Here is a 26,840-nt window from a genome sequence, read left to right as displayed (position 1 = left end):
TTTGGAGCCATATATGCTCAGAGTTGAATTGCCTTTAGAGCCCTTAGGCAGTTGGCAAGGCCTTGGTCTTAGTGGCTGTGACACGTTAAAACAGTCTTCTGATGACAGTACTAATTGGCTGTTCGATTTATTTACCAGCTGTAAGACTGGAGAACATGGAGAACTATGTTTTCATGGTTAAGGAAAAGGTGAACTCCTGTTGCTTTTGGTAGAGGAGAACGGGTTGAAGTCAATCTCTTTCAATAACCTTTCCCCCTGTGTTTGTGAAGGAGCGAACGTGAACAGGACCACAGCCAACAATGACCACACGGTGCTGTCACTGGCCTGCGCCGGGGGGCACCTGGCAGTCGTGGAGCTGCTGCTGGCTCACGGGGCTGATCCTACCCACAGGCTGAAGGTGGGTCGCTCAACTACCTTGTGTTCCTCTCAGGCAGCCTTTCATCTCAAAACTAACCTGATCCCAGCCAGTTTGCCTTTGGTATTCTCTACAACTGGCCCAACGTGTCATGATTTGAATAGGAGAGAGATGCGAGAGATGGCATTTCCATGAAGAGGTGTTATGCTCCTGAACACATTTATAGAAATTGGAGTTAGGAGAATGCAGGTTTATTGATGCCTGTGAGGTAAAGGTTACACTCCAGTTGTAAGGTCTTAATTGTAGAAGACAAAAGAAAAATTTAAACAGTTGGAACGGGTCCAGCGGAGGGCCACGAGGATGATCAGAGGGATGGAGCACCTCTCCTATGAAGACAGGCTGAGGGAGCTGGGGTTGTTCAGCCTGGAGAAGAGAAGACTCCGGGGAGACCTTATAACGGCCTTTCAGTACCTGAAAGGAGCCTACAGAAGAGCCAGAGAGGGACTCTTTACAAAGAAGAGTAGCGACAGGACAAGGGGCAATGGTTTTAAGCTGGTGGAGGGGAGATTTAGGTTAGATACTAGGAAGAAATTCTTTACAGTGAGGGTGGTGAGGCACTGGAACAGGGGGGTCGTGGATGCCCCATCACTGGAGGTGTTCAAGGCCAGGCTGGATGGGGCCTTGAGCAACCTGGTCTGGTGGGAGGTGTCCCTGCCCAGGGCAGGGGGGTTGGAACTAGATGATCTTTAAGGTCCCTTCCACCCCAAACCATTCTATGATTCTATGATTCTATTTTGAAAAGACTTCAGAGTCCTTAAGGTTAGACATGGGCTTACTGCAGATTGAATGAATATTTATTAGCCCAATCTTCATCTGTACTGTGTCGTGTCTCCCAGAATGCTTCAGTCTTGTCCTGTTTTCCTGATGCTGTTTTCTAACACTGTGATCTTTCCCTCTTTAGGATGGATCAACAATGTTGATAGAGGCAGCTAAAGGTGGTCATACCAGCGTGGTTTGTTACCTTCTAGATTACCCAAACAACTTGCTTTCTGCTCCTCCACCTGATGCCACTCAGCTGACCCCGCCATCCCATGATTTAAATAGGGTAAGATTTAAGGGCCGGTTGGCTGTGGATTTGTGGGGCTTTTCTGCATTTCTGCTCACAGCTTGCTCAGAGTTTAAAGAAGTGTGGTATCATTTTGTGAACGCACTGAAAAGGACTTTGAGCTGCTTTGAAAAAGACTCTTTGAGCATCGCTGTTCAGTGCTTTCATCGTTCTTCTTATTGCTCTGTAAATATTATTGGGAAAAATTGAGGGGAAAAAAACTCCAACAAGTGAAAAGCTCTGTTTTAATGAGGCTCTTCTTCAGAATTATATTTGTAGCCCACTGTGGCTTATATTGGCTTTACCACACTATAGCACAGTGCCGTGCCAAGATGAGTCTTGATTGGCAAGTAATTTCTTAGGTTAAAACTGCAAAGTGCGTAGAAGTCAGATGATCTCAAATTGTTGACTGTTGAACTCAGCATTTTAAAAAAAAGTATTAAATGTTACCGTGAAAGTCTGCTTTTCTAACAGGTTTTGTTTACCTTCTATTGAATTATAACTAGATTAGAGTATGAGAAAAGTAATCTGTTAGTATCCAACGTTTTAGGCTCCTCGTGTACCAGTGCAGGCGCTGCCCATGGTCGTCCCACCCCAGGAGCCTGACAAACCCCCTGCTAATGTCGCCACAACCCTTCCCATCAGAAATAAAGGTCAGTCTTAGTTCCGGAGCTTATTTTCTAAATATCCTTCCTAGGTAGAAGATAGAGGGTTGCACTTCTAGCAGGGTAGTTCCTATGAAGAGTGTTTATGGATTCGGTCAACGAAACGGCAATTTAATATATATTTTTTTTTTAAGGATTGTTTATCCGCCAAATACGAAGTATCAGTCATCTAACCCTGTAATCATAAAGCGTCAAGAAATCTGCCTAAGTAAATACATTAAAATATATATATATATATATATAAATCTGACATAGTGGACTAATGCAAAATGTTGCCCAGAAGCCTATATAGATTTGATAATGGAAGTTGTAAAAACAATGACAATCTCCATCTGGTAGTTGATTTGCTAACTTGCTGTTACTTAGGATAGTAGTCCTGGAGTGGGGTTGACTGATTTGATTGAAGGCGGAATTTCTTGTGCTATAAAATATTTAGTCTGATGTGGCTCAGGTCCTCCTAGGACTAAATTTGCACTGATTTTTATATCGCCATTTTGACACTTAACGCTTTCTGTACTTAAGAACTCTCTTCCCAAACAATTTTTTGCCAAGGACCAGCAGTAGTGCAAATACAGGCGTGCATGGTCATAAAATTAATGCTGTGTGTGCACTTCTATTGTTCTGGAGATACAGCGAGGATATGACTGGAAGAAACTGGGCACCTCCACTGCCTCAATCAAACCCTGAGTTTTGATTTGCCTTTTCGCCCTTCAAAATTAACCGATTGTTCCTTCTGCAGCCGGGTGTGGCAGCCCGTGGCAGCTGTGTTACTGTGGACTGCTTCGTAAGAGCTGAGTGGGATGAGTCCATCGCTCGGTCGTACAGGAAGGCTGAAACACATGCCTTGCCTGGGCAGAGAGCTGACTTTTGACACAGGCAAAGCCCTGTCTGCTCTGGATAGCACGTAGTGGCTAAACATACCCTGTTAGATCACCTTCACTAGAAACGGCCAGCCTGGGTTGTAGCGCTGTTTGTCAGCGGGGCAAAGCTGGATACCTGTAGTGAAAGGATTCAGTAGTCCTAGAAAGCGTAGTGCTTCTTAAAATACACTAAGTTATTCACAAATCTGGTGGCCTAGAACAAGTCACCTGTCCCTCGAGATGTTTTCACATCACTTTGGCTGTGCTTCAGGGCTGTGACCATACCTTTATGTCTTAACACCATCCCAGCCACAAAACACGGAGCGAAGGGACAGCATATCCTTTCTTTTTTGTTTCCATTTACCTCGTAGCACCACTTGATAACAGCGGCTCGCGAGACAAGTCGCCTCATTTGGCAAAAGTGTAAGGATTGTTGGAGTAAATATGTCAACGCAGCGCAGGGCTATGTGGGGTGTAGGCACAGTAATTGCAACGCGGCTGCTGAACTCAAATTGATAGCCAAAGATGGGTTTCTTGGAGGCCTTGCTGAACTCAAATTGATAGCCAAAGACAGGGCTTTCTTGGAGGCCTTGCTGAATTCAAATTGATAGCCAAAGACAGGGCTTTCTTGGAGGCCTTGCTGAATTCAAATTGATAGCCAAAGACAGGGGTTTCTTGGAGGGCCTTCCCGGTGCAGGCTGACCTTCTGGGGGTGCCGTGCTGTGGTGCCTAACTGGCCGTTGAGCATCCATCCCAGGGGTAGCTCTGTGATGAAGGATGCCGTTCGTATGCACTTCCTGTGGTTCTGAGGGGGTTTCTTTTTCACACAGCTGCTTCTAAACAAAAGCCCAGCAGTCATTTGCCAGCATCAAACCAGGATGTGCAGGGTTACATCACCAATCAGTCTCCAGAGAGCATTGTAGAAGAGGCTCAGGGCAAGTTGACAGAGCTGGAGCAGAGGATCAAAGAAGCCATAGAGAAGAACGCTCAGCTGCAGTCCCTGGAACTGGCGCACGCTGACCAGCTCACCAAAGAGAAGATCGAGGAGCTGAACAAAACCAGAGAGGAACAAATTCAGAAGAAGCAAAAGATCTTGGAGGAACTGCAGAAAGTGGAGCGAGAGTTACAGCTGAAAACTCAGCAGCAGCTCAAAAAGCAATATCTAGAGGTAAAAGCGCAAAGAATTCAGCTCCAGCAGCAGCAGCAGCAACAGTCTTGCCAGCATCTGGGACTACTGACTCCCGTGGGGGTAGGAGAGCAACTCTCAGAGGGAGACTATGCGCGATTACAGCAAGTGGACCCCATCTTGCTTAAAGATGACCCTCAGCAAGCTGCCGCGCAGACGGGTTTTGCACCAATTCAGCCCCTGGCCATGCCACAAGCTTTGCCTCTGGCAGCGGGTTCCTTACCTCCGGGGTCCATCGCAAACCTTACAGAACTGCAAGGTGTTATAGTTGGACAGCCAGTGCTGGGCCAGGCACAACTGGCAGGGCTGGGGCAAGGAATACTGACAGAAACACAGCAAGGGCTAATGGTAGCCAGCCCTGCTCAGACGCTCAATGACACGCTGGATGACATCATGGCAGGTGGGTTTATATTGTTACGAGCAGGTATAATAATTTGCTTGACCAGTGGAGGGGATGTCCACTTCTCTGTGTGTGTGTGTGTGTGTTTGTGTATTCCTGCTAGCCCTGCAGCAAGGACCACCACTAGCCTTCTCCTCCTCGTCTGCAGGAGTTGAGAAAACTAGATTTAACTTTTCAATTTCAGGGCTGCCTTTCCTTTTGTTGAGCGAACCGGTGCTTGTTTGTCAGGTTGGTATGTCAGAAGTGGCTTTTTTGACTCCTTGATAGTTTTTTGGGGTGATATGCTAGGGTCTGGCAGTTCTGCTTCAGCCTGTCTGTAGCTTAGGAGCAACATCTTGACACTACGGGCCAGTTCTTTGGAGCAGGTGACTGAAACCTGGCTTGGAGCAACTACAGCACCACGACGAGCCTGGGGTGTGTAAGGAGCCTCTAGTCTCCTTGAGAGCTGCTCGAGCTGGCCTTGAATATTCCACCTATTGGAAGCTTATACTTGTCTTTGGTTAAAAAAAAAGATGGTAATCCCATGACTTTTAAAAAAGTCTACTCATAAAAGTGGCTGCTTTTCCAGTGAAAACCAAATTTAGCCTTACCAAATCCTTTTTAATCACTTTGGAGAATTCTTTACCCCGTGACATCAGTGCTTCAAGGCCTTAAGCAGTAAAATAAAAGAATGAAACAGGTTTTAAGTACCGTAGGAAATGAGAGTTCAGTTATTCTTGCTTTCCTTTACACCCACTTCAGTTGCACTTAATACCCCTTCTGTGTTAAAGTAGTTGCTGAAATACTGGGTTTGGCTGCTCAGCTGAATACAGATCAACTGTTAGGAAATAGTATTAAAAATGTCATGTCACTTGGTGAAAATGTGCTGAGGTGCTTTTGATGAAGCTGATGTACTTTGATTTTTTCAAAGTGCTGTCTATTTTGAGGAGTCTGCTTTGTGAAACATGCCAGGATGAGGGGTGTGTGCAGAAGGCTCTAGCCCAGAGGTGTGGAGCTGGTCCCACCTGTGCTGCAGGAGTTACTGGGGTACAGTAATGGCTAAAAATACCAGGGGGTGATTGTCTGAAATACTTGGAACAACACTTTTGATATCAGACACCTAATAAGTAACCTGATGTTAAAGCCTTGTTAAAGGTTAGTGAAACTTAGGGGAGCTGCAGATTCCTTTCTGGAAGTCTAGTGTTAGAGCTGTAGCCTAGGCAGAGAGAAGCTGCCAGTGGATAAAAACCAAACCTGATGCATGAAAAAGTAGATAAAACTATATCCCTCATGAATTGGTAGTGAAGATCTGTCTTGTGTGGAGCTGCTGGGATACATACCGATACCAGCGACCCAGTTCCATTGGTAATTGGGAAGAATCTGTGCAGCTCACTTCAGATGTGTTTAAAGACAACTCAAAGCCTGAGTCAGGATGTTAGTTATGTGTTTAACTGCATATAACACTGTAAGAATCTGTGATTTTAACATCTGCCCTGTACCCAGATGCTCCTGCCTGGCTTTTAGGGAAAGGTCAGGGATTTCCAGTGTGCATTTGGGTGAGTGTTTCTGTTCTGCATGGTCCCAGGTGGGGGTAGGTGCACGCACACACAGCAGGGAATGAGGTGTGAGTTGCACTCTGAGAGGCACTTGTAGCAAAAAGCTGTTAAAAGCAGTACAGATGCAATTCCATCTTTGCTTTTCTGTGAAGTGACTGGTTTTAGGTGGGTTTTTGTCAAAGCTGGACTATACACAGACTCGAGTATACAACTGAAGTGCCAGCATGAATCCACATACCAGAATTTAGTGTGGAGGTGAAACAGGCTTCATGCAACACAAAACATTTAAGCAGCAGCTAAATATTTTATCGGCAGCTTTGTGTATTGCTTTAATAGGAACCCTCTGGAGCATTCTGGGGATTGAAATCTCTCCCCGTGAGGAGCCGAGTTCCATAGCAGAGCTGTGGCTTGCAGCACCCCTTACAGAAACAAAGCTTCACCTTGACTCTGCAAACTCCATCTAATGTTTACCTCGTGCTTAATGAGTTGCAAACAATGAGTTTAATTTTCCCATTTGAAGCCCTTGTTTAAAACAAGGCCAGGTGTGGAGGTGCTGGTGTTTGGCAGAGACGGGGGTGTTGCTGTAGAGGCCAAAGTGGTGTTGCCCTGGGACTTCAGAGTAGGATCCCTGGCTAATAGAGAGGTTAATTGGTGTTAGCAGAGCTCTGCACGATTTGCCTGGAAACAGAGGGAGAGAATGTACCAAATTAAGGGGTTTGGGTTGTTTATTTTAAAGAACGGAATAAGGTAGGTTGAAAAAAGTAATAAATAATCTGTCAGTGATAGCTCGGGGCTCCTTTCTGCTCCCACTGGAAGTGCTGAGGAGCAGGAGCTTGGCTCTGCAGCTCCTGCTGTGGGGCAGGGTCTGTGCTTGCTGGGAAATCAGTGAATAGGAGTGGGTTTTTAGGATGTTACACAGGGTCTGTGCTTGCTGGGAAATCAGTGAACAGGACTGGGTTTTTAGGGTTTGTTACGTAACTCTTGAATGAAAACAACATTAACAATTTAACGTGGCATATGTTAAGCGGTGTGTTAAGGATATAAAGAAAAACAATACTCCCCTGTTTTTAATAGCAAACTTTTTAAAAGTAGTAACTACTCAGAGGATTTTGTCCAATAACACCCCCACAAAAAGCTTTAGGAGTCGTGAAGCACTTGATGAGGTGAGTTCCTGGAAGCTGCCTTGTGGGATGAATCAGTTTTAACTGAAACTGTCTAAATTCATATGTAAGAAAGAATATGCATCGACTGTGAGTTCTTCCCAGTAACTCCATACTGAAAAAATTTAACGTGGCATATGTTAAGCGGTGTGTTAAGGATATAAAGAAAAACAATACGTCCCTGTTTTAATAGCAAACTTTTTAAAAGTAGTAACTACTCAGAGGATTTTGTCCCATAACAGCCCCACAAAGAGCTTTAGGAGTCGTGAAGCACTTGGTGAGGAACCTGGAAGCTGCCTTGTGAGATGAGAAAAGTAGTAACTACTCAGAGGATTTTGTCCAATAACACCCCCACAAAAAGCTTTAGGAGTCGTGAAGCACTTGATGAGGTGAGTTCCTGGAAGCTGCCTTGTGGGATGAATCAGTTTTAACTGAAACTGTCTAAATTCATATGTAAGAAAGAATATGTATTGACTGTGAGTTCTTCCCAGTAACTCCATACTGAAAAAAATGACTGCAGAGCACCAGTATCAGAGGAAAACCAGGAGCTTCTGTCCCAGTTGCAACCTGTGCAGGGACTGCAGGGAAGTGCAGGTGCTTTTTGGCCCTGCTGTAACTAACATTGGTCACAATTGTTCTTGCAAATGGATGGTAAATGCATTTGGGGCTCTGTCCTTGGAGTGTGCAGAGCTGTTGGTGCACAGAAGCAGTGTTTGTATTGCAATCCAGAACAGAACTTCCCCTCGTGTCACCCAAAGCATGTTGTGCATCTGAAGTGTTCTTCATTGACTCGAAGTGTGTGTGGCAGGAACACAGCTTTTAGGAGCTTCAGATAGTACAGAGAAACTGGGGGCAGAGGAGAGGACACTGACGTGGACCCAGTTGTTGAGACAAGTTGGGAAAAAGAGGAGGTTTCTGAGATACTTCTTGTAACTTTTTTGTTTGTCAGTCCCTCATCTTGACTTTCTGTGCTGTAGTGTAGACCAGTCCTTTCACACTTCTGCTCTTGAGGTTACAGGAGATAAGAGCAACGCTGTGCCCACAGCCAGACAGCACTAGTAAGAAACTCCATGATCGGCCTGAAGGTGGAATGGGATTAGGAAGGTGCTTTGTTTCAGTTAACACCTTGCACTTAGTGAGATAGGAAGTATTGAGGGAAGCAGCAAACCTGAGCAGCGCAAACAGCCCCGTGTTCCTTCACAAAATGTCAGGTTTTCTCTCCAGACACTCCGTTAGATGTAGGACATGTAGATCAGTGAGGAAAAAAATCCCATTGGTTTAAATGTTAAGTATCTTGTGTTAGTTTTCAGGTTTTTTTAATTTGTCAGCTTGGCTGTTTTCTTTTCCTCCCCTGGCAGTGGGGCTGCATTTGTAAGGCCCAGTGCTTCTCCAGAGGGTGAGGTGATTGGGCTTGGGGGAGAAGGTAATAGCTGTGAGGATGTCTGTTTGGTTTTTTTTGGTTTTTTTTAAAGCAAAGAGAAAAGTGGAGATGTCCAGAAAAAAACCAATCTGAAGAGCAGCCATGCTTGTACTATCAATTGGCCCAAAACTAGTTGTCTAATATCCAAACCAGTGTAAAAGCCTGTGACTGGAGTAGTCAAATGGTGCTTGGGGTGATGGGTTCCGACAAAGAAGCTTGACCTTATTTCATAATGTGATTAAGACTGCTAGCTGGTCCTGGACCAAGGCAGGTATATACTAAAATATTCTAATAGCTTCCAAGAGCTAGGAAGACTTCATTATCTTCATTATGAAGTAATGTTTGTGAGCTGAAGTACAGGGTTTTAGTCCAATTTTGCCCCTGTCTGTTAGAGTAGGTGGAGGGGAGAGGGGAAGGGTAAGCCTCTGCCTGTCACTGCGTTTAGATTTGCTGATCCAGCTGGTTACTCTTCTCACTGCTCAAGACTCTGGTGAAAACCTTTTGGCTTACTGAAAACTTTTAATATTTTTATTTGGACACAGTGAAGATTCTATTCATTGCCCTTGGCATGCACAGATGATGTTGAAATAAATATAGTCAAAGTCATTATCTGTAAAAATTAATATCTTGTCTCAGTGACATGCTGTAGGGATATGAACTATATTTGTCTATGAATTATTGCTGAAGCACGCTGGAAATGTATTTAATATGAGAACTGTAAGTCAACATACACATTCTCCACTAGCATGTGTAAAATCATTTATATATGGGATGTACAATAAAGGTTTTCTTCCTTCTGGAAAGAGGGGTGCTGGCTTTTAAACATGTCTTTTTTGTTTTTTTCCCCCTCTTTTTTCCCTCCCCTCAGTGCAACACCACAGGTATAAAACATAGACTGTGCCTGAATTGAGAACTTCCTAACTACCTTGATTTTTTTTACTCTTTTTTTTTTAAAGTCTTAACAAGTTTACTAGTACCTGCTGTAATACAGAGATATTCCGTTGGCACCACAGCAGTGATTCTTAGCAACTGGTTAAAATACATGTGCTCCTGTCGCAGGGGTAACTTTTTTCATATATGGATTATTTGATGATTGTGCTTTTCTATCACCCGAGTTAAGCATATTTGGTTAGTTTCCAGTCCATTTTGCCATCTTTAACAGGTTATTTTGGACTAGATGCAAGAGCCAAGAATCATGATCCTTTTTAGTTGCGGTGCTGTTTTGTGCTGCTTTAACTTCCTCTTTGAACTTACAGAAAGAAGGGAAATCTGCTGGTTTTTCACAGTTCTGTGTTACAGTCGTGCATGTGAAGAGAGGAGCAGGAGTGGAAACGGGCAACTTCTTGTCCTTCTGCATGAAGCCAATTGGAAGTTGTGGTTTTAGGTTCTATCTCTAATTTACAGTCAGAATAAGGAATGAGCCAAGTTTAACTCGATGATATATAAACTGGGTGATATTGTGTTATGACCTTCGGGTGGTTCTCCTGCACAGAGCTCCCCTAGACCATAGCTTTTGGCCTTATCCTAGAATATTTTGGCTCAGGTTCTGTATGTTTCCTTTATTCCATACCTAGTATGATTTGACTCTTAGGAACAGTTTTCAAAAGGCACTCTGGTATAAAGATCAGAGACATAAAGAGTTTGAATCTTGGTTTACTCTTTAATATAAGGTGAACTATACTTTTTATGTTATGAGTTGGGGGTCATTTTGTTCCTCTCAGTGACATATATTAGCTGCTGGGGGATTTGGTCTAGGAAGTCCAGAAATTAAATTAGTAATGGAGGAAGAACCTAGCTGTCATGCAGAGGAGGGAGTACCCAAATTGGCATGTTAGGGTACAATTTTTGTGGCATCCCTTGAAAAACATACCACTTCAAATTAAATATAGGAGCTAATTATTGATGGCTGGCAGTTAGGGACATGGCTGGTGATTAAACCCGCTTGACAAATGAGCAGGATTTTAAAAATCGGGGATAGAGGGGCATTATTTTGATAAGGTTACTCAGTGGTGTGTATTAGATCAATGCTGACAATATGTGGAAACTGCTTTCCTTTTCATTTTGCAGTTAAAGGTGCTTTTGTGAACTTGCCAGAAGTGAACAGTATTTTCCTTTCTCCTTTGCTGGTCACACCTGGGAAAGGCCTGTAGAAATGCTGGAGAAAAGGCAGGGAGAAAAGTGCTGAGTTCTTTTTAAGGGAGAAGAAACACCCAAAAAGTAGGAAAATGGGAGATTTTCCCCAAAGGCTGTTTGAGATGCAAGTTTGCTCTGTACTTTTAAATGTTCTGTGTATGAAATGAATTTCAGGGAGCGTGGCAGTTGGTGCTTTTGTGTCGTGTCCGCACACTGTCACCAGCTGAAAATCAGTAAATACCTTTGGCTTCTCCTAACAACCTTCACCAAAGTTTCTGCAAAACGGCTTGTTAAGAAGCTTCTGCTTGTCTGGTTTCACCCAGTTGTGCCACGTGAGCACCCTGACACCAGCGCTGCTGCTCTTCGTTGTGTCTGTCGGGGCCGGGGGGCGGGGGGTCACGGTCGGACAGACTGTTACACAGGAGACTTCAAACTGTTTGAACAGAAATGGTACCCGTTGAGTGGACTTGTTCTGCAGCCCTGCTGCTACAGGTATGGAGCACCTGGTCCCAGTAACGCCTGGCTTGATGTGGGAAAGATCTTGGGTTAAAAAAAAAAAAAATTAATCAAAAAAAACCAAACTTTTTTTTTTTATGGTGGGCTTCTAGAAGACACACCAGTCTGCTGCTTACCTATTGGATTGAATACAGTTAACCTTTTTCATAGATAATAATTCAAAGAGTTAAAGGTTCCAAGATTGGGTTATATGTGTGGAAAATAGGTATTTGTGGAAAATAAAAGTTTTTTTTCGGGCGTTCTGTCTGTCGGTGGGAGTTGTGTCCCACTGTCCATTCGTTGTCACGTTGAGCTTTCTGAGGGGAGGTGCTTGGCTTTTACTGAGTGTGGTCGTTCTGTCCCACAGCAGTGAGTGGAAGAGCATCTGCCATGTCCAACACTCCCACCCACAGCATCGCCGCTTCCGTCTCCCAGCCGCAGACGCCAACGCCGAGCCCCATCATCTCTCCCTCGGCCATGCTGCCCATCTACCCTGCCATCGACATCGATGCCCAGGTGAGCCACAGGGGCTGTTCTCCTGCTTCCTCCTGAAGAATTGCAAATAGCAAATGAATTGGGGGCTAGAGACTTGATTCAGAGTCACAGAATTGTCCAGGTTGGAAGGGACCTTAAGATCATCTAGTCCAACCGTCAGCCTCACTCTGATAAAAACCATCACTAACCCATGTCCCTCAGCACTGTGTCAACCATCCTTTAAATCCCTCCAGGGATGGTGCCTCAACCCCTTCCCTGGGCAGCCCATTCCAAAGCTTCATAACTCTTTCCGTGGGAAATTTTTTCCTAATCTCCAATCTGAACCTCCCCTGGTGCAACTTGAGGCCGTTTCCTCTTGTCCCATGGCCTGTTCCTTGGGAGCAGAGACCGACCCCCCCTGGCTACACCCTCCTTTCAGGGAGTTGGAGAGAGCCAGAAGGTCTCCCCTCAGCCTCCTTTTCTCCAGGCTGAACACCCCCAGCTCCCTCAGCCTCTCCTCATAAGACTTGTGCTCCAGACCCCTCACCAGCTCCGTTGTCCTTCTCTGGACCCGCTCCAGCTCCTCACTGTATTTCCCTATAGTGAAGGCCCCAAAACTGGACACAGCCCTCAAGGTGGGGCCTTCCCAGTGCCTAGTCCAGGGGAACCATCACCTCCCCTGAGTCCAGGGGAACCACTCCAGCTCCTCACTGTATTTCCCTATAGTGAAGGCCCCAAAACTGGACACAGCCCTCAAGGTGGGGCCTTCCCAGTGCCTAGTCCAGGGGAACCATCACCTCCCCTGAGTCCAGGGGAACCATCACCACACTGTTCCAGACACAGGCCAGGATGCTGGTGGCCTTCTTGGCCACCTGGGCACAATGCTGGCTTGTCTTCAGCCACTGTCAACCAACACCCCCAGGTCCTTTTCTGCCAGGCAGCTCCAGCCACTCTGCCCCCAGCCTGTAGCATCCATGGGGTTGTTGTCACCTGGGTGCAGGACCCAGCACTTGGCCTTGTTGAACCTCATCCCATTGGCCTCGGCCCATCCATCCATCCATCCATCCACTTGCTGCTTTGAGAAAGCCTCTGTGACTCCCCGGAGAGCTGCAGCCCACTTTCCTCTGAAGTCTTGCTGAACAAAAGAGAAGGTCTTGGAATGACTAAATGCTTGTGTTTTTTATTTCTTTGTTGTCAGAGTGATTATGAGAAACAGCAAAGTTGTCTTCTGACAGAAATTAAATATTTTTCTAAGACAAAAATAGGCCTTAAAACGTTGCACACTGTTTTGCTTGAAGCTGTTGGCCAGTGATCACCCAGCTCGACAAAAGTATGGAAGTATTAAAACTACAGTTTTTTAACAAGAGGAAATAACAGCAGCTCTCTCTTCCACTAAAGAAAAGGCATTTCTGTATGGGAAGTGATTTTAAAAAGGGCTACTTTGTGTTGAGTTGGAGCTAGCTGGCCATCAGAAAACCCCATGCGTATACTAACCAGTGTATGTATATGCCTTGCTCTGGACTGTACATAGTGGGGCTAAGTCATGGGCAGTGCAGAAAAGAGGAAAGGCCTGAGATTGTGGGGAAAGGGTGAGAAACCTCTGGAAAACCAGTCCTGGCCACTTCAGCTGCTGGTGACACTTGGCTTTGTCTCTGCTGTGACCCCATCCCCGAGCGCTTGCTGTAACCTGGCTGGCCCTGATGTTAGTGGGAGACACCAGCACAGACCGTGGTTATAAGCTGCCAAGTACCCTGGGTCATAGCAGAGTAAAACCAAATTCTCACAGTAGCCAGGAAATGTGGGTTTGGGGTGATATTGTTGTTTTGGTGTTTGTTATTGTTTAAGAAGAGCGAGGTGGTGTTTCAGGCAGTCCCTGTGCTGTAACTAACAGTCCTCGGAGTTTGCTGGTTGCTTCTGCACATCAGATGGTGGTTATTTACATGGGCCCTGCCAGCAGTGAGAAATTAAATGCCCCTTGTTTTGTTGCAAGTGTTCATTGGGCAGAATTAAGGGTGTTAAGGGCTCTGTGCTGTTACCAATAACTATACAGCTGGAAATGCTCACTTGGGGAGCCAGTGTACGAGTCCTCTAAAGGGAAAAAACTTGACATCAGAGCATAAGCTCCAAGAGCTAAGACTCCTGTAGGATTCCAGTTGTTTTCTTTTCGATTACTGTGATTTGTGGACTGACTGTAGCTGACTTCTGCTGCTCAGAGGCTTCAGCAGCAGAAGTGGTGAGATCGGGGAATTTCCCCCCCTTTGGTTTGACCAGAGGGTTAAGAATGAAATAGAGAATTCATATCTCCTTTGGTTTGACCAGAGGGTTAAGAATGAAATGAAGATATGAATTCTGTATTATACCACCTAACGGTCACAGTCAGGCAGTGGGGAAGAAGCCGCTCTAGTTACAAAGCACAGGTGACATCTTGGTTCTTGAAGAATCTGAGTTCTTGTCAGGATCTGTTCTCAAATCTCCCGGTAGAGCTGACTTGAGAAGCTGATAGGACAGGGTTGTACTTGAAAAAGGAAATATTTATCTGGTGGTGTATATGGTGTCTGTTCTTTCAGACCGAGAGTAACCATGACACAGCACTGACCCTGGCTTGTGCTGGTGGCCACGAGGAACTGGTACAAACCCTGCTGGAGAGAGGAGCTAACATTGAGCACCGGGACAAGAAAGGTAGGTGTCTCCCTGGTGTTACAGGGGCTTTCCAGTGTGTATGGCACTAAATACGCAATAAACATAGTCTTTTTGTGAAGCTTGTAGGCTTCCTTTTTCTGGTGGTTTCACTTGGGTCACTGAAGCTGTGAGTGTGGACTCTTCAAACATCCTTTTTCGTTGCAGGGTTTACTCCGCTTATCTTGGCTGCTACCGCCGGGCACGTGGGCGTTGTTGAAATCTTGCTGGATAACGGGGCCGATATCGAGGCCCAGTCGGAGAGAACCAAGGACACTCCCTTGTCTTTGGCTTGTTCAGGAGGGAGGCAAGAGGTACAGTAAAACTGAACTCATCAAAAGCAGTGTATAGATTGCTGTAAAGAATCTTCTAGAAAAGTTCCGGTACCTTAGTTCACCATTGTGTTTCAGGATGGTGTGCTTTAAAAAGGCTGCAAAGAGCTTCACATTTTTTAAGCTACATATTGCAGCATGTCTCATAGATTGCTGCTCCTCTTTTTATAAGCTGGACCACTGCTGTGGAGATAGTTATGAAGTTAATCATTAGGGGCTTTTATCAGGTAATTAAATGTAGGTATGAAAGTGACCGTGATGAGTGTTCTTGTTGAGAAGCAGGAGTTGGACACAAATTGGTTCCACATACGAGCCGAGAGAGTTTTCTGATGGATATTCTCTAGGCTGTGGGATATGGGGGTGCCACAGGTGGCTCCAGTGTTTCTCACCAAAAACATGAAAAAAAACATTTTTCAGATGATTGATCAAAAGTAAGTGTAGGGGAAGTTTTTTTGAATGTTACGGGAAATACTGTTTTCTGTGACTTCATTATGAAACCTGTGTCTTGATTTCTTGGAGGAATGCATCATGGTTTTGGGGAAAGAAGGTGGGAGAACACTGGGCTGTGGGCAGAGGAGCTGATGCCAGGATGCCCTCCTGCCCCAATTTTTATATTTGGCAGGATGTCCTGTGATTTCACAGGAAAGTATTCTGATTGAAAAGCCCTCAATTTCAGTTGTGCGGGTCTAATCTAAACATGTTTTATGCTTAGAAGCTGCAAGTGGAGCACATCAGGCATTGCACTGGAGATGACACAGGGGCTTTCACCTCAGTGTTCATGTTGATTTTACATTTTAAAATAGTAGAGTTTCTGGTCAAGTCTCCTGCGTTACAGAACGTAAGCTTCATGTAGAATATGAATTTTTTGGGGTGAAAAGGAATCCATAAGGAAGGACTAACGTAAGAAGTACTTGTGTTGGTTTTGTTAATGTACAGAGAAAACAAGGGATGCAAATGTTAATTTTTCTCATGGCTCTTGCATGAGATCTCTGTGTATGATCTACACCCTGTTCCATGTGGTGGTGTACATAGAGAACATCAGATGAAACACGCAACTGCTTTCTTGTTTGCTCCACAGCTTCCGTTTGAGGATGAGTTTTTAACTTGACAGTGAACCAAGCATTAAAATGGGAGAGCACAAAAAGCAAGAGCACATGGTATATACGGTATTCAAACGGAATCTCTGGGTTTGGCAGTCCTTAAAGACAGCTGAAATAATCATAAAAGACCTCAAATTTTTCTCTCTATACAATTAGGTATGAATGGTTTTAGCATGCTAATGAGCAACTGTGATTGATTTTTAAAGGCAGTTTTACAGTGATTTTGGAAACACAGTTCAGCCTCATGCCTTGTCCATGGGGCAAGGAGTGTAGGGAAGCAAGAGAGTTAAATTGCTTGCATACTGTTGGAAGATGTCAATGGTATATTTAGGCTTCAAAACCATTTGCCCTGGACAGATTTGCAAGTTCAGGAGAAAACCAGATGTTATTTCTTGAAACACTGCAGGTGGTGGAGTTGCTGCTAGCTCGAGGGGCAAACAAAGAGCACAGGAATGTTTCCGATTACACACCTTTGAGCCTCGCCGCTTCCGGGGGCTACGTGAACATTATCAAGATTCTGCTAAATGCTGGGGCAGAAATAAATTCCAGGCAAGTTCCCTTTTCACCCCTTCTCTCATGGTTTCTGTGGTGTTCTTAGTTTTGACCCTTTCCAGAAGGATTTCTTGACAACTCTGTGGAGCAAAATTTTACTGTTCTTACATGACCGCAACCACTGCTGTTTAATTTGTAGTAGGCTCCTTTCCCCTTAAGTTAGAATGTGTTGACCGTGTGTTTCTAATCTTAACTTCTCTGTATTTTGTTAACTTCTTTCCTATGGCATACCATCAGTCTTCTTTGTCAAAGATGGAAATCTCTCTTTGTTGGGGCTGGGCTGCTGATGGAAATGAGTTACGTGGGTTAGGTGAAGAGTGTGTGTATGTGTTTATCCCTTTGTTTTCTCCCTGGAGTTGAAGGAAGGCTTTTTCTGTGTGTGTATGGGTGTGTGTAATGCTTTTGCATCCATTGGGAAGGAGAAGACAGCTCAGCTGTGCCCTACAGGAGCCAAGTGAAAAGTCCCAAGGAAGAGTTTTGCTCCTCATAAGAGATGTCTTTGAATTTACAGCAATAAAAGTATCTCTAAGTAGAAATATTTGCCTAAGCACTGCTACTACGGAGAACCTCTTGTAGTTTCCTTAATAGTTGCTGTGTGGCTGAGTGTTGGGTCTTGGATAATTACTTTGCCTTCCCTAGTGTTAATCACATTTCCATGATGACTTTATGTTTTACGGAGTGGGTGGTTTTTTTTTTTTCCTTTTTCAGAACTGGTAGCAAATTGGGCATTTCTCCCTTGATGCTGGCAGCCATGAACGGGCACACGGCTGCTGTCAAGCTGTTACTGGACATGGGCTCTGACATAAACGCCCAGATCGAGACCAACAGGAACACGGCGCTGACGCTGGCGTGTTTCCAGGGCAGGACCGAGGTGGTCAGCCTGCTGCTTGACAGGAAGGCTAACGTGGAGCACAGAGCGAAGGTAAGGAGCAAACACCTCCATGAGTCTCCAAAAAGAGATGCTCTTAGTCATGGCTTCTGCGGTCATCTCATGGTTTTCTTGCCTTTTGTGCAAGTTGACTTCCAGTTCAGTTGACTGACCTGAACCACGTATTGTAAAGAAAAATAGTAGCTGCAATAAGGACTGGTATTTTGCAGGTTACGCAGTCCATCAGAAAACAAGTGTTTCTTCCAAAGTCTTAATAAATCTTCAGACGCTTACAAGTATATGAATAGTAACCCATTAACTTAATAAAAATAGAGGGATTTAATGTATTGAAAAAAACAACTAGACCGTTGGCCTTGGTGTGCTCATGGCCTGGTCTCTCCTGTCCGAGCAGCTGCTGACGTGCACCAGCAGTGGTGACAGGATTGAGGGGGATGTGTGTGCGTGTGACAGCCTGTCAGTTGGCCCCAGCCCTTTTCATGGGAGAAAAGGCTCTTCACTAGAAAATATGTTGCTGGAAGCTCCAGTAAAATACATCCTGCCCCCAGCTAATGGCTTGTTTTTCCCTCTTGCTTGTCCCAGACTGGTCTGACCCCCCTGATGGAAGCAGCCTCTGGTGGCTACGCGGAGGTGGGCAGAGTGCTGCTGGACAAAGGGGCAGACGTCAACGCTCCTCCCGTCCCTTCCTCCAGAGACACAGCTCTAACCATTGCAGCAGACAAGGGGCACTATAAATTCTGTGAGCTCCTCATCAGCAGGTACTGTATTGGCAAGTGCGTGGCATACAGCCGAATTAGACTGATATTTCCCAATATATACTCCAGGGTAGGAAATGGGACGGGTTCTGTCAACCATTACTGTGTATTTTTATTTATCAAAAGTGATAAATAAACGGTTATCAGGCATTGGAATGGGCTGCCCAGGGAGGTGGTTGAGGCACCATCCCTGGAGGTGTTCAAAAGCCGGGTTGATGTAGTGCTGGGAGGTCTGGTTTAGTGATAATGCTTCTTGTTTGTTGTGTGGGTGTCTATTTTTGTCAGTTGGGTTGACGGTTGGACAAGATGATCTTTGAGGTCCCTTCCAACCTAGAAGGTTCTGTGATTCTGTGATCAAACGAAATTCTCTGGTGTTAGAATGTCACTTCTGCCCAAATGGACTAAATCAGTCTTTCCTTTCCCACTGAATGTTAGAAATAAACAATTTCTTGTAAAGTTACTGATGTGGTACTCGTAATCATGGCACGCGGCCATTTCAGACAGTAAGATGGGCACAAAACATATGTCTTAAAGTTTTATTTTATTTTTGTAACATAATTATATATAGTAATTATGTTTCCTGGGTGGCTCTTGGATATGTGGTTTCCCAAGCAGTAGCACTGGTTGTTGGCTTGCACTTGAAATGTCATAGGTTGTTCCGAGGAGTACAGTGTGCTGATGGATGGAGTTAATGAAGTAATTAGAGGAGCTTCAGAGGCAGCTGCCAAACAGCATGAATTAGAGTGTTAAAAAATGTTTTTAGGCTGAGTTGCAGCTCTTGGCAACATCAGAAGAAACAAAAATATAATTTTGGAAACTGAAGCCACTGCGTGACTGCGTATGTTTGATGTAAAAACGAGTATGGAATTTTACCCTGTTGTTCTTGTGTTGCGTGTCCAGTTGATAAGTGAACCAGAAGTCTGGTGTGGAGTTTTGATGGAAGGTGTTTGTTTTTGTAGAGGGGCTCACATCGACGTGCGTAACAAGAAGGGGAATACTCCGCTGTGGCTGGCAGCAAACGGAGGGCACCTGGACGTTGTGCAGCTGCTGGTTCAAGCTGGAGCTGATGTGGATGCTGCTGATAACAGGAAGATAACTCCTCTCATGGCAGCCTTTCGGAAGGTAACATAGGAAGTTCAGCTCTGGTCTGACCTCGTACTGTCTCAGTCATCCCTACACAGTTATAGATAGAACACACCTGACAGAAACTACAGATTTAAAAATGTCAACTAATTTTAATCCTTGGCATCAAATCCTAAAAAATAGGTATGTGTGTCACCTGTACAGTGTCTGTGTTAAATTCCAGTGGAAATTTGCTCTGTAGGCACTTCACTGAGGCTGCTTCTCCTGGCTCTGTTGAGGGGTGGAAATTGCAGTGTGTTCTGCAGAGAGGAGAGTGTGTGGTAGAACTGGGGGGAAATTGGATGGGTTTCTTCTGCAAGAGAGGATGAGCACTTTTACAAAAAAAAAAAAAAAAGAAAGAAAAAGAAAAAGTATGGTTTAGCCCAATTTGACTCTAGAGATAATTGTTGTTAGGAAGGAACTGTGGTTCAAGTGCTGCAGTACTTGAAAAATTGTAAATGAGTGCAGGAGCCTGCAGCTGGGAAGCTGCCAGGGCTGGGAGTTCAGAAACTACCAAAATAAAAGGCAGAGCCATGGGAGAGTGTGGCTGGAGTCAGGGTGACTTGACAACAGGTCATTGCTGGCCTTCTCGTCCATAAATGTGAAGAAACATCCCCCACTAGTTTAGGTGATAAAGATTTAAAAAAAACCACATTGTTTGAAGGAGTTGAAAATAAATATTTTGCACTGAGGGCTTGGGCTGAAGTGTTTCTGAGCAAAGCAGAAGCCGCTGGTCTGATACAAAGCCTTGTCCTTGAAATGTCTTCTCCAGGGTCACGTCAAAGTGGTGCGGTACCTGGTGAAAGAAGTGAACCAGTTCCCATCCGACTCGGAATGCATGAGATACATAGCCACCATTACTGATAAGGTAAGGTTGTAAGAATTCAATATTTGGGGAGGAATAGTGCTGTGTCTCAGGTTTAGAGTCGATGTTTTGAATGGCCATCGGCCTCCTGGCACACCAGCTTCAGCTGAAGGATGCGTCCCTTTGGAATTTGTCAGAAAAAAACCCATTGCAAAACCTGGGAACACGCAGTTACAGTAACTTTGTGTGCCTTAGTGCTGCAAAAACAGTGGGAAAGGTGGTGGTATTTGTTATCCGTGCTTGTTTGCCAGCGTTCTCCCAGCCATTACCTCACTCTGCTCCACTTTCCCCTTGTTGAACAAGTTTGCACAGAGTTTACAGTGGTTTTTGCAGCAGAGTGGAGGAAACAGAAGGAACTTCTGCTAAGAGTGTGTGTGAGCTTAAGTGTAAAGGTTCACAAAAAGAAAAAAGATTAAAAACATAATTAACAGTAATTTCTTATAGCATATTAGGCGTGCTGCTGCTCTTCCTTCTGGAGGTTCAGTTTCATTCGGTTTATCTTCAGCCCAGATGAATGAATGGGGTAAAAACTGCTTTATAATTTTTATCATTTATCGTTTACTTTATCATTTTAGGAGATGCTGAAGAAGTGCCACCTGTGTATGGAGTCAATCGTTCAAGCCAAAGATAGACAGGCTGCTGAGGCCAACAAAAATGCCAGCATTCTTTTAGAGGAGCTGGACTTGGAGAAGGCAAGTTGGGAGGGTTTAGAGCTGTGAAGATTTATTTGATAAAATTCCAGTTTCATGTTCCTTGAAGTTTATAAGATTGGTGAAAGTGTGTATTTAAGTCTAGGAGTGTGTGTAATTACTGTAACTGGGGTGTCCAGAGCCGAGCGTCTTGTTGCTCAGGTAATCTTTGAACTTCACTTTGCCTGTTATTCAGAGAAATTGGATCAAGAAACTTTTATAAGACTATTGTACCAAAAGAACGTTGCTCAGGTAATCTTTGAACTTCACTTTTTCAGAGAAATTGGATCAAGAAACTCTGATACAACTATTGTACCAAAAGAGGAATTTCTGAGTGTAATTTTTTTGTTGAGTGCATGGTAGATTTTCCCGTTAACATTGGTATGGATTTTAGGTCTAAACCCTGTTTTGTGTCTTAAATATTAAAAAAAGGTACTAATAACATTACTAGAACCCATAGGACTGTAGTAGAAATTTAATGGAAAAATCAAAGAACCAGTATAGTGTCACAAGAGCACGTGCTTTACGTTCAGACTTGCTGAAACCATTCTGTGCTCTGGTCTTGGAAAAGGAGACAGGGGTTGTTCGGGTTGTTCGCTGAGACTGACGAGGTTACACAAAGAGTCCAGAAAATACAACCTGGAAAACTCTGACTTCAGTTTACAGGGTGCCTGTCCTGTTTCTGTACTAACCTTCTGTTAAAATGAGTGAACAATCTGCTTGGGAGAACTAAATACATAAAAATACAGATCATAGAGAATTTAGCTTCTATTTTGTACATATGAGTCTCAAATGTAGCTTTCCAGGAAATACTTGTGTTCCTTGAAATGCATGGGACATCTTGTAATGCTGTTCCATCTGCTTGACTTGTAGCTGAGGGAAGAAAGCAGGAGACTGGCTTTGGCTGCCAAGAGAGAGAAAAGAAAGGAGAAAAGGAGGAAGAAGAAAGAAGAACAAAGACGAAAACTAGAAGAAATAGAGGCGAAAAATAAAGAGAATTTTGAACTTCAAGCTGCTCAGGAGAAAGAGAAGCTAAAAGCTGAAGGTGATTTAAAATAGTTGCCTTATTTAAAGGAGACAGGGGTTGTTTGCTGAGACTGACGAGTCTGGAAAATACAGAGTCTGGAAAATACAGAGTCTGGAAAATACAGAGTCTGGAAAATACAACCTTGAAAACTCTGACTTGAGTTTACAGGGTGCCTGCCCTGTTTCTATACTAACCCTCTGTTAAAATGAGTGAACAATCTGCTTGGGAGAACTAAATACATAAAAATACAGATCATAGAGAATTTAGCTTCTATTTTGTACATATGAGTCTCAAATGTAGCTTTCCAGGAAATACTTGTGTTCCTTGAAATGCATGGGACATCTTGTAATGCTGTTCCATCTGCTTGACTTGTAGCTGAGGGAAGAAAGCAGGAGACTGGCTTTGGCTGCCAAGAGAGAGAAAAGAAAGGAGAAAAGGAGGAAGAAGAAAGAAGAACAAAGACGAAAACTAGAAGAAATAGAGGCGAAAAATAAAGAGAATTTTGAACTTCAAGCTGCTCAGGAGAAAGAGAAGCTAAAAGCTGAAGGTGATTTAAAATAGTTGCCTTATTTTTGAAACATGGCCTTGATTTTATTCACAGTATTAAAAATGGCTTTTCTTGTCAAAACTTTCCTTTTGTTTACCTTTTCTGCTAAGCCTGTAGATCTGCGTGGGGGCTTTTTTGGTGTCTTTCTGTGGGAAGGAACTGGTAGCAGCAGTTTCAGGGAGAGTTATGGCTTAACTTTACCGTGGGGATGGTGTTGGCTTGGCTTTGGGTTTCTTTTATTTTCATTTTCCAGGTCCCAATACTTGCAAAATGATGTCAATTATTTTTTTTTTAGCTCACAAACCAAATGATGATGATTAGCTGGAAAAAATGGCAATATGGAAATTCCAAATATGTATCATTCTCTTCTTGCCTGTCGAAACGTGGCTCTTTTGTGTCTTCTGGCCATGGGTTTGATGTGGTGTACTGAGACACGCTTTTCACTGATTGTGCCCTCACTCTGAGATGCTGAAAGAAGAGATGTGACAATTTTTTTATGTAGTTTCTTACACTTGCTTATGTCTCTTGCTTGCTTGTCTCTGTCTTCCCATGCCTCAGTTCCATTTCCCATTTGTTAAATTGCTGCTGCATTCATTCCAAGGAAAGAATGGAGTTCTCTGAGTTTAGGATGAACAAGGGGGGAGGCTCCACAGTATGCATATATACTGTTTGTACAGATGTCCACACAAGCTTCCTCAAGGCAGCTGAATGAGCCCTGTTTTTTCTCTCTTCCCTCAGATGATCCCGAGGTCCCGATGGAGCCCCCGAGTGCCACCACCACCACCACCATAGGTATATCTGCAACTTGGACCACCTTAGCAGGGTCCCACGGGAAGAGGAACAACACCATCACCACGACCAGCTCCAAAAGGAAAAACAGGAAAAACAAAGTGACCCCTGACAACGTTCAGATTATATTTGATGACCAGCTCCCAATTTCCTATAGCCAACCGGAGAAAGTGAACGGCGAATCGAAGAGCAGCAGCACTAGTGAAAGTGGTGACAGTGACAATATGAGGATTTCCAGCTGTAGCGACGAGAGCAGCAATAGCAACAGCAGCCACAAAAGTGACAATCATTCTTCCACGGCCGTTACTAACACGCAGAGCAACAAAAAGCAGCCATCGGTTCTTGTCACTTGTCCGAAGGATGAGAGGAAAGCAGTTACCAGCAAATCATCCATCAAGTGAGTTGCTGTCACCACCAATGCTGCTGTCATAGGGTTATTGCCCTACTTCTTAGTAATACAGTGCTTTGGTGCTAAAAGAGAAAAATGGGTTGAGGGGGACTGGAGAATGGGTAAAACTCAAGTCATCCTTCCATTTTTTATTTTTTTTTACTGTATAATGACAATATTTAATTTCTTTTAAAGGTTGTCTGAAGTTATAAGTGAGGTGACGAGCAATTCCTTGTCTACTTGCACAAAGTCTGGTCCTTCTCCCCTTTCTTCTCCAAATGGAAAGCTAACCATTGCCAGTCCTAAACGTGGCCAGAAGAGGGAAGAAGGATGGAAGGAAGTGGTGAGAAGGTAAGCAAAATATTCCCCCCAAGTCCCCCTTGTTGATGTCCTTTTTCAAAATGATTTGTCTAGTGTAGCCCTCTGGGGGGTTACTGAATCACCACCTTCTCAGCAGAGCTGAGAGATGTCACAAAATGACTGCTGGGTGGATTGACTCATGAGTTATACCATTGTTTTGACCAATCTGCTCACCGCTTACTGCCATAGAAGCATTTCCCAATTAATTTCACTGAGAGTTGGAAGGGGACCATAGAGATCATCTAGTCCAACTCCCCTGCTAAAGCAGGACCACCCAGAGCATGTCAGATCATGCCACTCAGGACTGCATCCAGGCAGGTCTTGAAAATCTCCAAAGAAGGGGACTCCACACCCTCCCTGGGCAGCCTGTTCCAGGGCTCTGCCACCCTCACCGTGAAAAAGTTCTTCCTCATATTCAAGTGTAACCCTTTATGTTCCAACTTGTGCCCGTTGCCCCTTGTCCTCTCACTGGGAACCACTGAAAAGAGTCTGGTTCCCTCCTCCCTCAGCCCGCCCTTGAGATACTTGTAGGCATTAATAAGGTCTCCCCTCAGCCTTCTCTTCTCCAGACTAATGTTGTTAATTAATGTTGTTTCTTTTTTGTGTAGATCCAAGAAGGTTTCTGTTCCATCGACTGTAATTTCCAGAGTGATTGGCAGAGGAGGGTGTAACATCAACGCCATCCGCGAGTGCACGGGAGCGCACATAGACATCGACAAGCAGAAGGACAAAACTGGAGACAGAATAATAACCATCAGGTAAGCAGGCTGCTGGGTTTCCTGCTGCCAGGGGTGGTGGGAGGGGCTGTTGTAGAACACTTCTCTGTATAGAAAAATGAAAAGGCTTGACCTCACTGTCCCTTGAAAGATCACGTTGAGACAGTCAGTTCTCAGAGGCAGGGGAACTGCCAGTGGGGACTGTCGCGTGTGTACAAAGGAAGACTTGTGATAAGGTGAAGCATAAATGTTAGGATTCTGTGATGAGAGTTGTTTAGACATGGCTAAATATGTAGGAGTATTTAGGGAAGGAAACATTTTAACCTCTTGGGTCTTTTGGGACTTGAGAGTTTTCAACTTGAGCTTATTAAATAATGATTGGCAGTAAGAACATGCCAAGCTCAGCCTTCAGAGAGTTATTTTTCTGCCGGTGTTAGCATGACAGAAGACGGGCTGGATCGTGTGTCGGAGGTACTTTGCTATAATATATGTAAATGCTTAAGATGCACTTTCCCTTTCCTCTTTGCAGGGGTGGCACAGAATCAACAAGACAGGCCACGCAGTTGATCAATGCTCTGATTAAGGATCCCGATAAGGAAATCGATGAACTTATTCCAAAGAACCGTTTGAAAAGTTCAGCTGCGAACTCCAAAATAGGGTCCTCGACACCCGCCGCCACCACAGCTGCTAACAGTTCCCTCGTGGGCATCAAAGTCACCACCGTAGCTGCTTCGTCGACATCTCAGACTGCCTCCGCGCTCACCGTGCCTGCAATTTCCTCAGCGTCCACTCACAAAACCATCAAGAACCCCGTGAACAACGTGCGGCCTGGTTTCCAAGTCTCTCTCCCGTTAGCGTATCCTCCTCCGCAGTTTGCACACGCTTTACTGGCTGCTCAGACTTTCCAGCAGATCCGTCCGCCTCGGTTGCCCATGACCCACTTCGGAGGTACTTTCCCACCAGCTCAGTCCACGTGGGGTCCGTTCCCCGTCAGGCCCTTGAGCCCCGCAAGAGCTACCAACTCACCGAAACCTCACATGGTGCCTCGCCACAACAGCCAGAACAGCAGCGGCTCTCAGGTGAATTCAGCCAGTTCTTTGACGACGAGTCCGACGGTGACGACGAGTTCAGTGGCTTCTACTGTGCCTGGTTCTTCTGCGAATGGCAGCCCAAGCTCACCCTCGGTCAGAAGACAGCTTTTCGTCACGGTGGTGAAGACATCCAACGCCACGACGACCACGGTGACGACCACGGCGAGCAACACGAGCACAGCGCCCACCAACGCCACGTATCCAATTCCTACTGCCAAAGAACACTACCCCGCATCTTCCCCGTCATCTCCTTCTCCTCCCGCCCAGCCAGCGGGCGTTGCCAGGAGCAGTCCTTCCGACTGCACGGCCACCTCTCCCAATAAAGGTGCACCTTCGTCTGATCCGGAAGCGGGTAGTCCTCCAGCGGTGGAAACGAGCAGCTCGACCAGCAGTAGGCAGCCCAGTTCTGGTACCGGCACCTCATCCGCGCACCCTGCTCATCAGCAGCCTCCGGGAGCTCCTCTGCAAGAGGCACGACCCCCTCTTCAGCAACCTCAGGTTCCTGCACCAGATCCTCGCATGGTCGTGCCTCCAAATCTCGCGGCGACGAGCTCGGCTGCTCCTGTGGCAGGTCCAACCAACGCCCCGATGACCTACCCCATGTCTCAGACCTCCATGGGGTCTTCTCAGCCCGCGGCCAAGATGGAAACCCCGGCCATCCGACCGCCTGTCCACGGAACTGGGAGCGTCCATAAGAACCCAGCTCCTGTGCAAAACTCCTCTGTCGCAGTCCTCAACGTTAATCACATCAAAAGGCCCCACAGTGTTCCTTCTTCCGTGCAGCTTCCTTCTACCTTAAGTACACAAAGTGCTTCTCAGAATTCAGCCCATCCCGCAAACAAGTCCATGGGTAACAACTTCAGTGCTACCTTACCCTTTGGGCCCTTTAGTACGTTGTTTGAGAACAGTCCCACCTCTGCTCATGCCTTCTGGGGCGGTTCCGTCGTCTCCTCCCAGACGACGCCGGAATCTATGCTGTCAGGAAAGTCTTCATTTTTGCCAAATTCAGATCCTTTACATCAGTCGGATACTTCCAAAGCCCCAGGTTTTAGGCCACCGTTACAGAGGCCAGCTCCAAGTCCCTCAGGTAAGTCCCTGATTTGCCTTTGTACCTTAATAATGTACTTAAATAACCACCGCCTGTTTTTATTTTGACC

General features: G+C 45.1%; 1 protein-coding gene across 3 annotated transcripts in view; it reads left to right on the top strand.

Moving 5' to 3' along the window:
• The window catches only part of ANKRD17 (ankyrin repeat domain 17), a 42,524-nt gene extending 15,684 nt beyond the window's left edge, over window positions 1–26,840 (top strand). For 2 of the 3 annotated variants that reach the window (XM_014938349.1, XM_014938351.1), the window contains 18 exons: window positions 270–397; window positions 1,317–1,460; window positions 2,011–2,113; window positions 3,816–4,571; window positions 11,682–11,830; window positions 14,356–14,467; window positions 14,633–14,778; window positions 16,303–16,445; window positions 17,157–17,370; window positions 17,917–18,092; window positions 19,049–19,211; window positions 19,984–20,079; window positions 20,652–20,768; window positions 21,639–21,810; window positions 23,078–23,525; window positions 23,712–23,867; window positions 24,485–24,634; window positions 25,122–26,840. In XM_014938349.1, the coding sequence (XP_014793835.1) occupies window positions 270–397; window positions 1,317–1,460; window positions 2,011–2,113; window positions 3,816–4,571; window positions 11,682–11,830; window positions 14,356–14,467; window positions 14,633–14,778; window positions 16,303–16,445; window positions 17,157–17,370; window positions 17,917–18,092; window positions 19,049–19,211; window positions 19,984–20,079; window positions 20,652–20,768; window positions 21,639–21,810; window positions 23,078–23,525; window positions 23,712–23,867; window positions 24,485–24,634; window positions 25,122–26,838 (5,090 nt within the window). In that variant the 3' untranslated portion in view covers window positions 26,839–26,840. The remainder of the gene's footprint in view (window positions 1–269; window positions 398–1,316; window positions 1,461–2,010; window positions 2,114–3,815; window positions 4,572–11,681; window positions 11,831–14,355; window positions 14,468–14,632; window positions 14,779–16,302; window positions 16,446–17,156; window positions 17,371–17,916; window positions 18,093–19,048; window positions 19,212–19,983; window positions 20,080–20,651; window positions 20,769–21,638; window positions 21,811–23,077; window positions 23,526–23,711; window positions 23,868–24,484; window positions 24,635–25,121) is intronic. The other variant, XM_014938350.1, reaches the window with a different exon arrangement.

This window comes from Calidris pugnax, unplaced genomic scaffold, assembly GCF_001431845.1.
Source record: "Calidris pugnax isolate Ruff unplaced genomic scaffold, ASM143184v1 scaffold72, whole genome shotgun sequence".
Lineage (NCBI taxonomy): Eukaryota > Metazoa > Chordata > Aves > Charadriiformes > Scolopacidae > Calidris > Calidris pugnax.
This window is presented reverse-complemented; position numbering and strand designations above follow the sequence as displayed.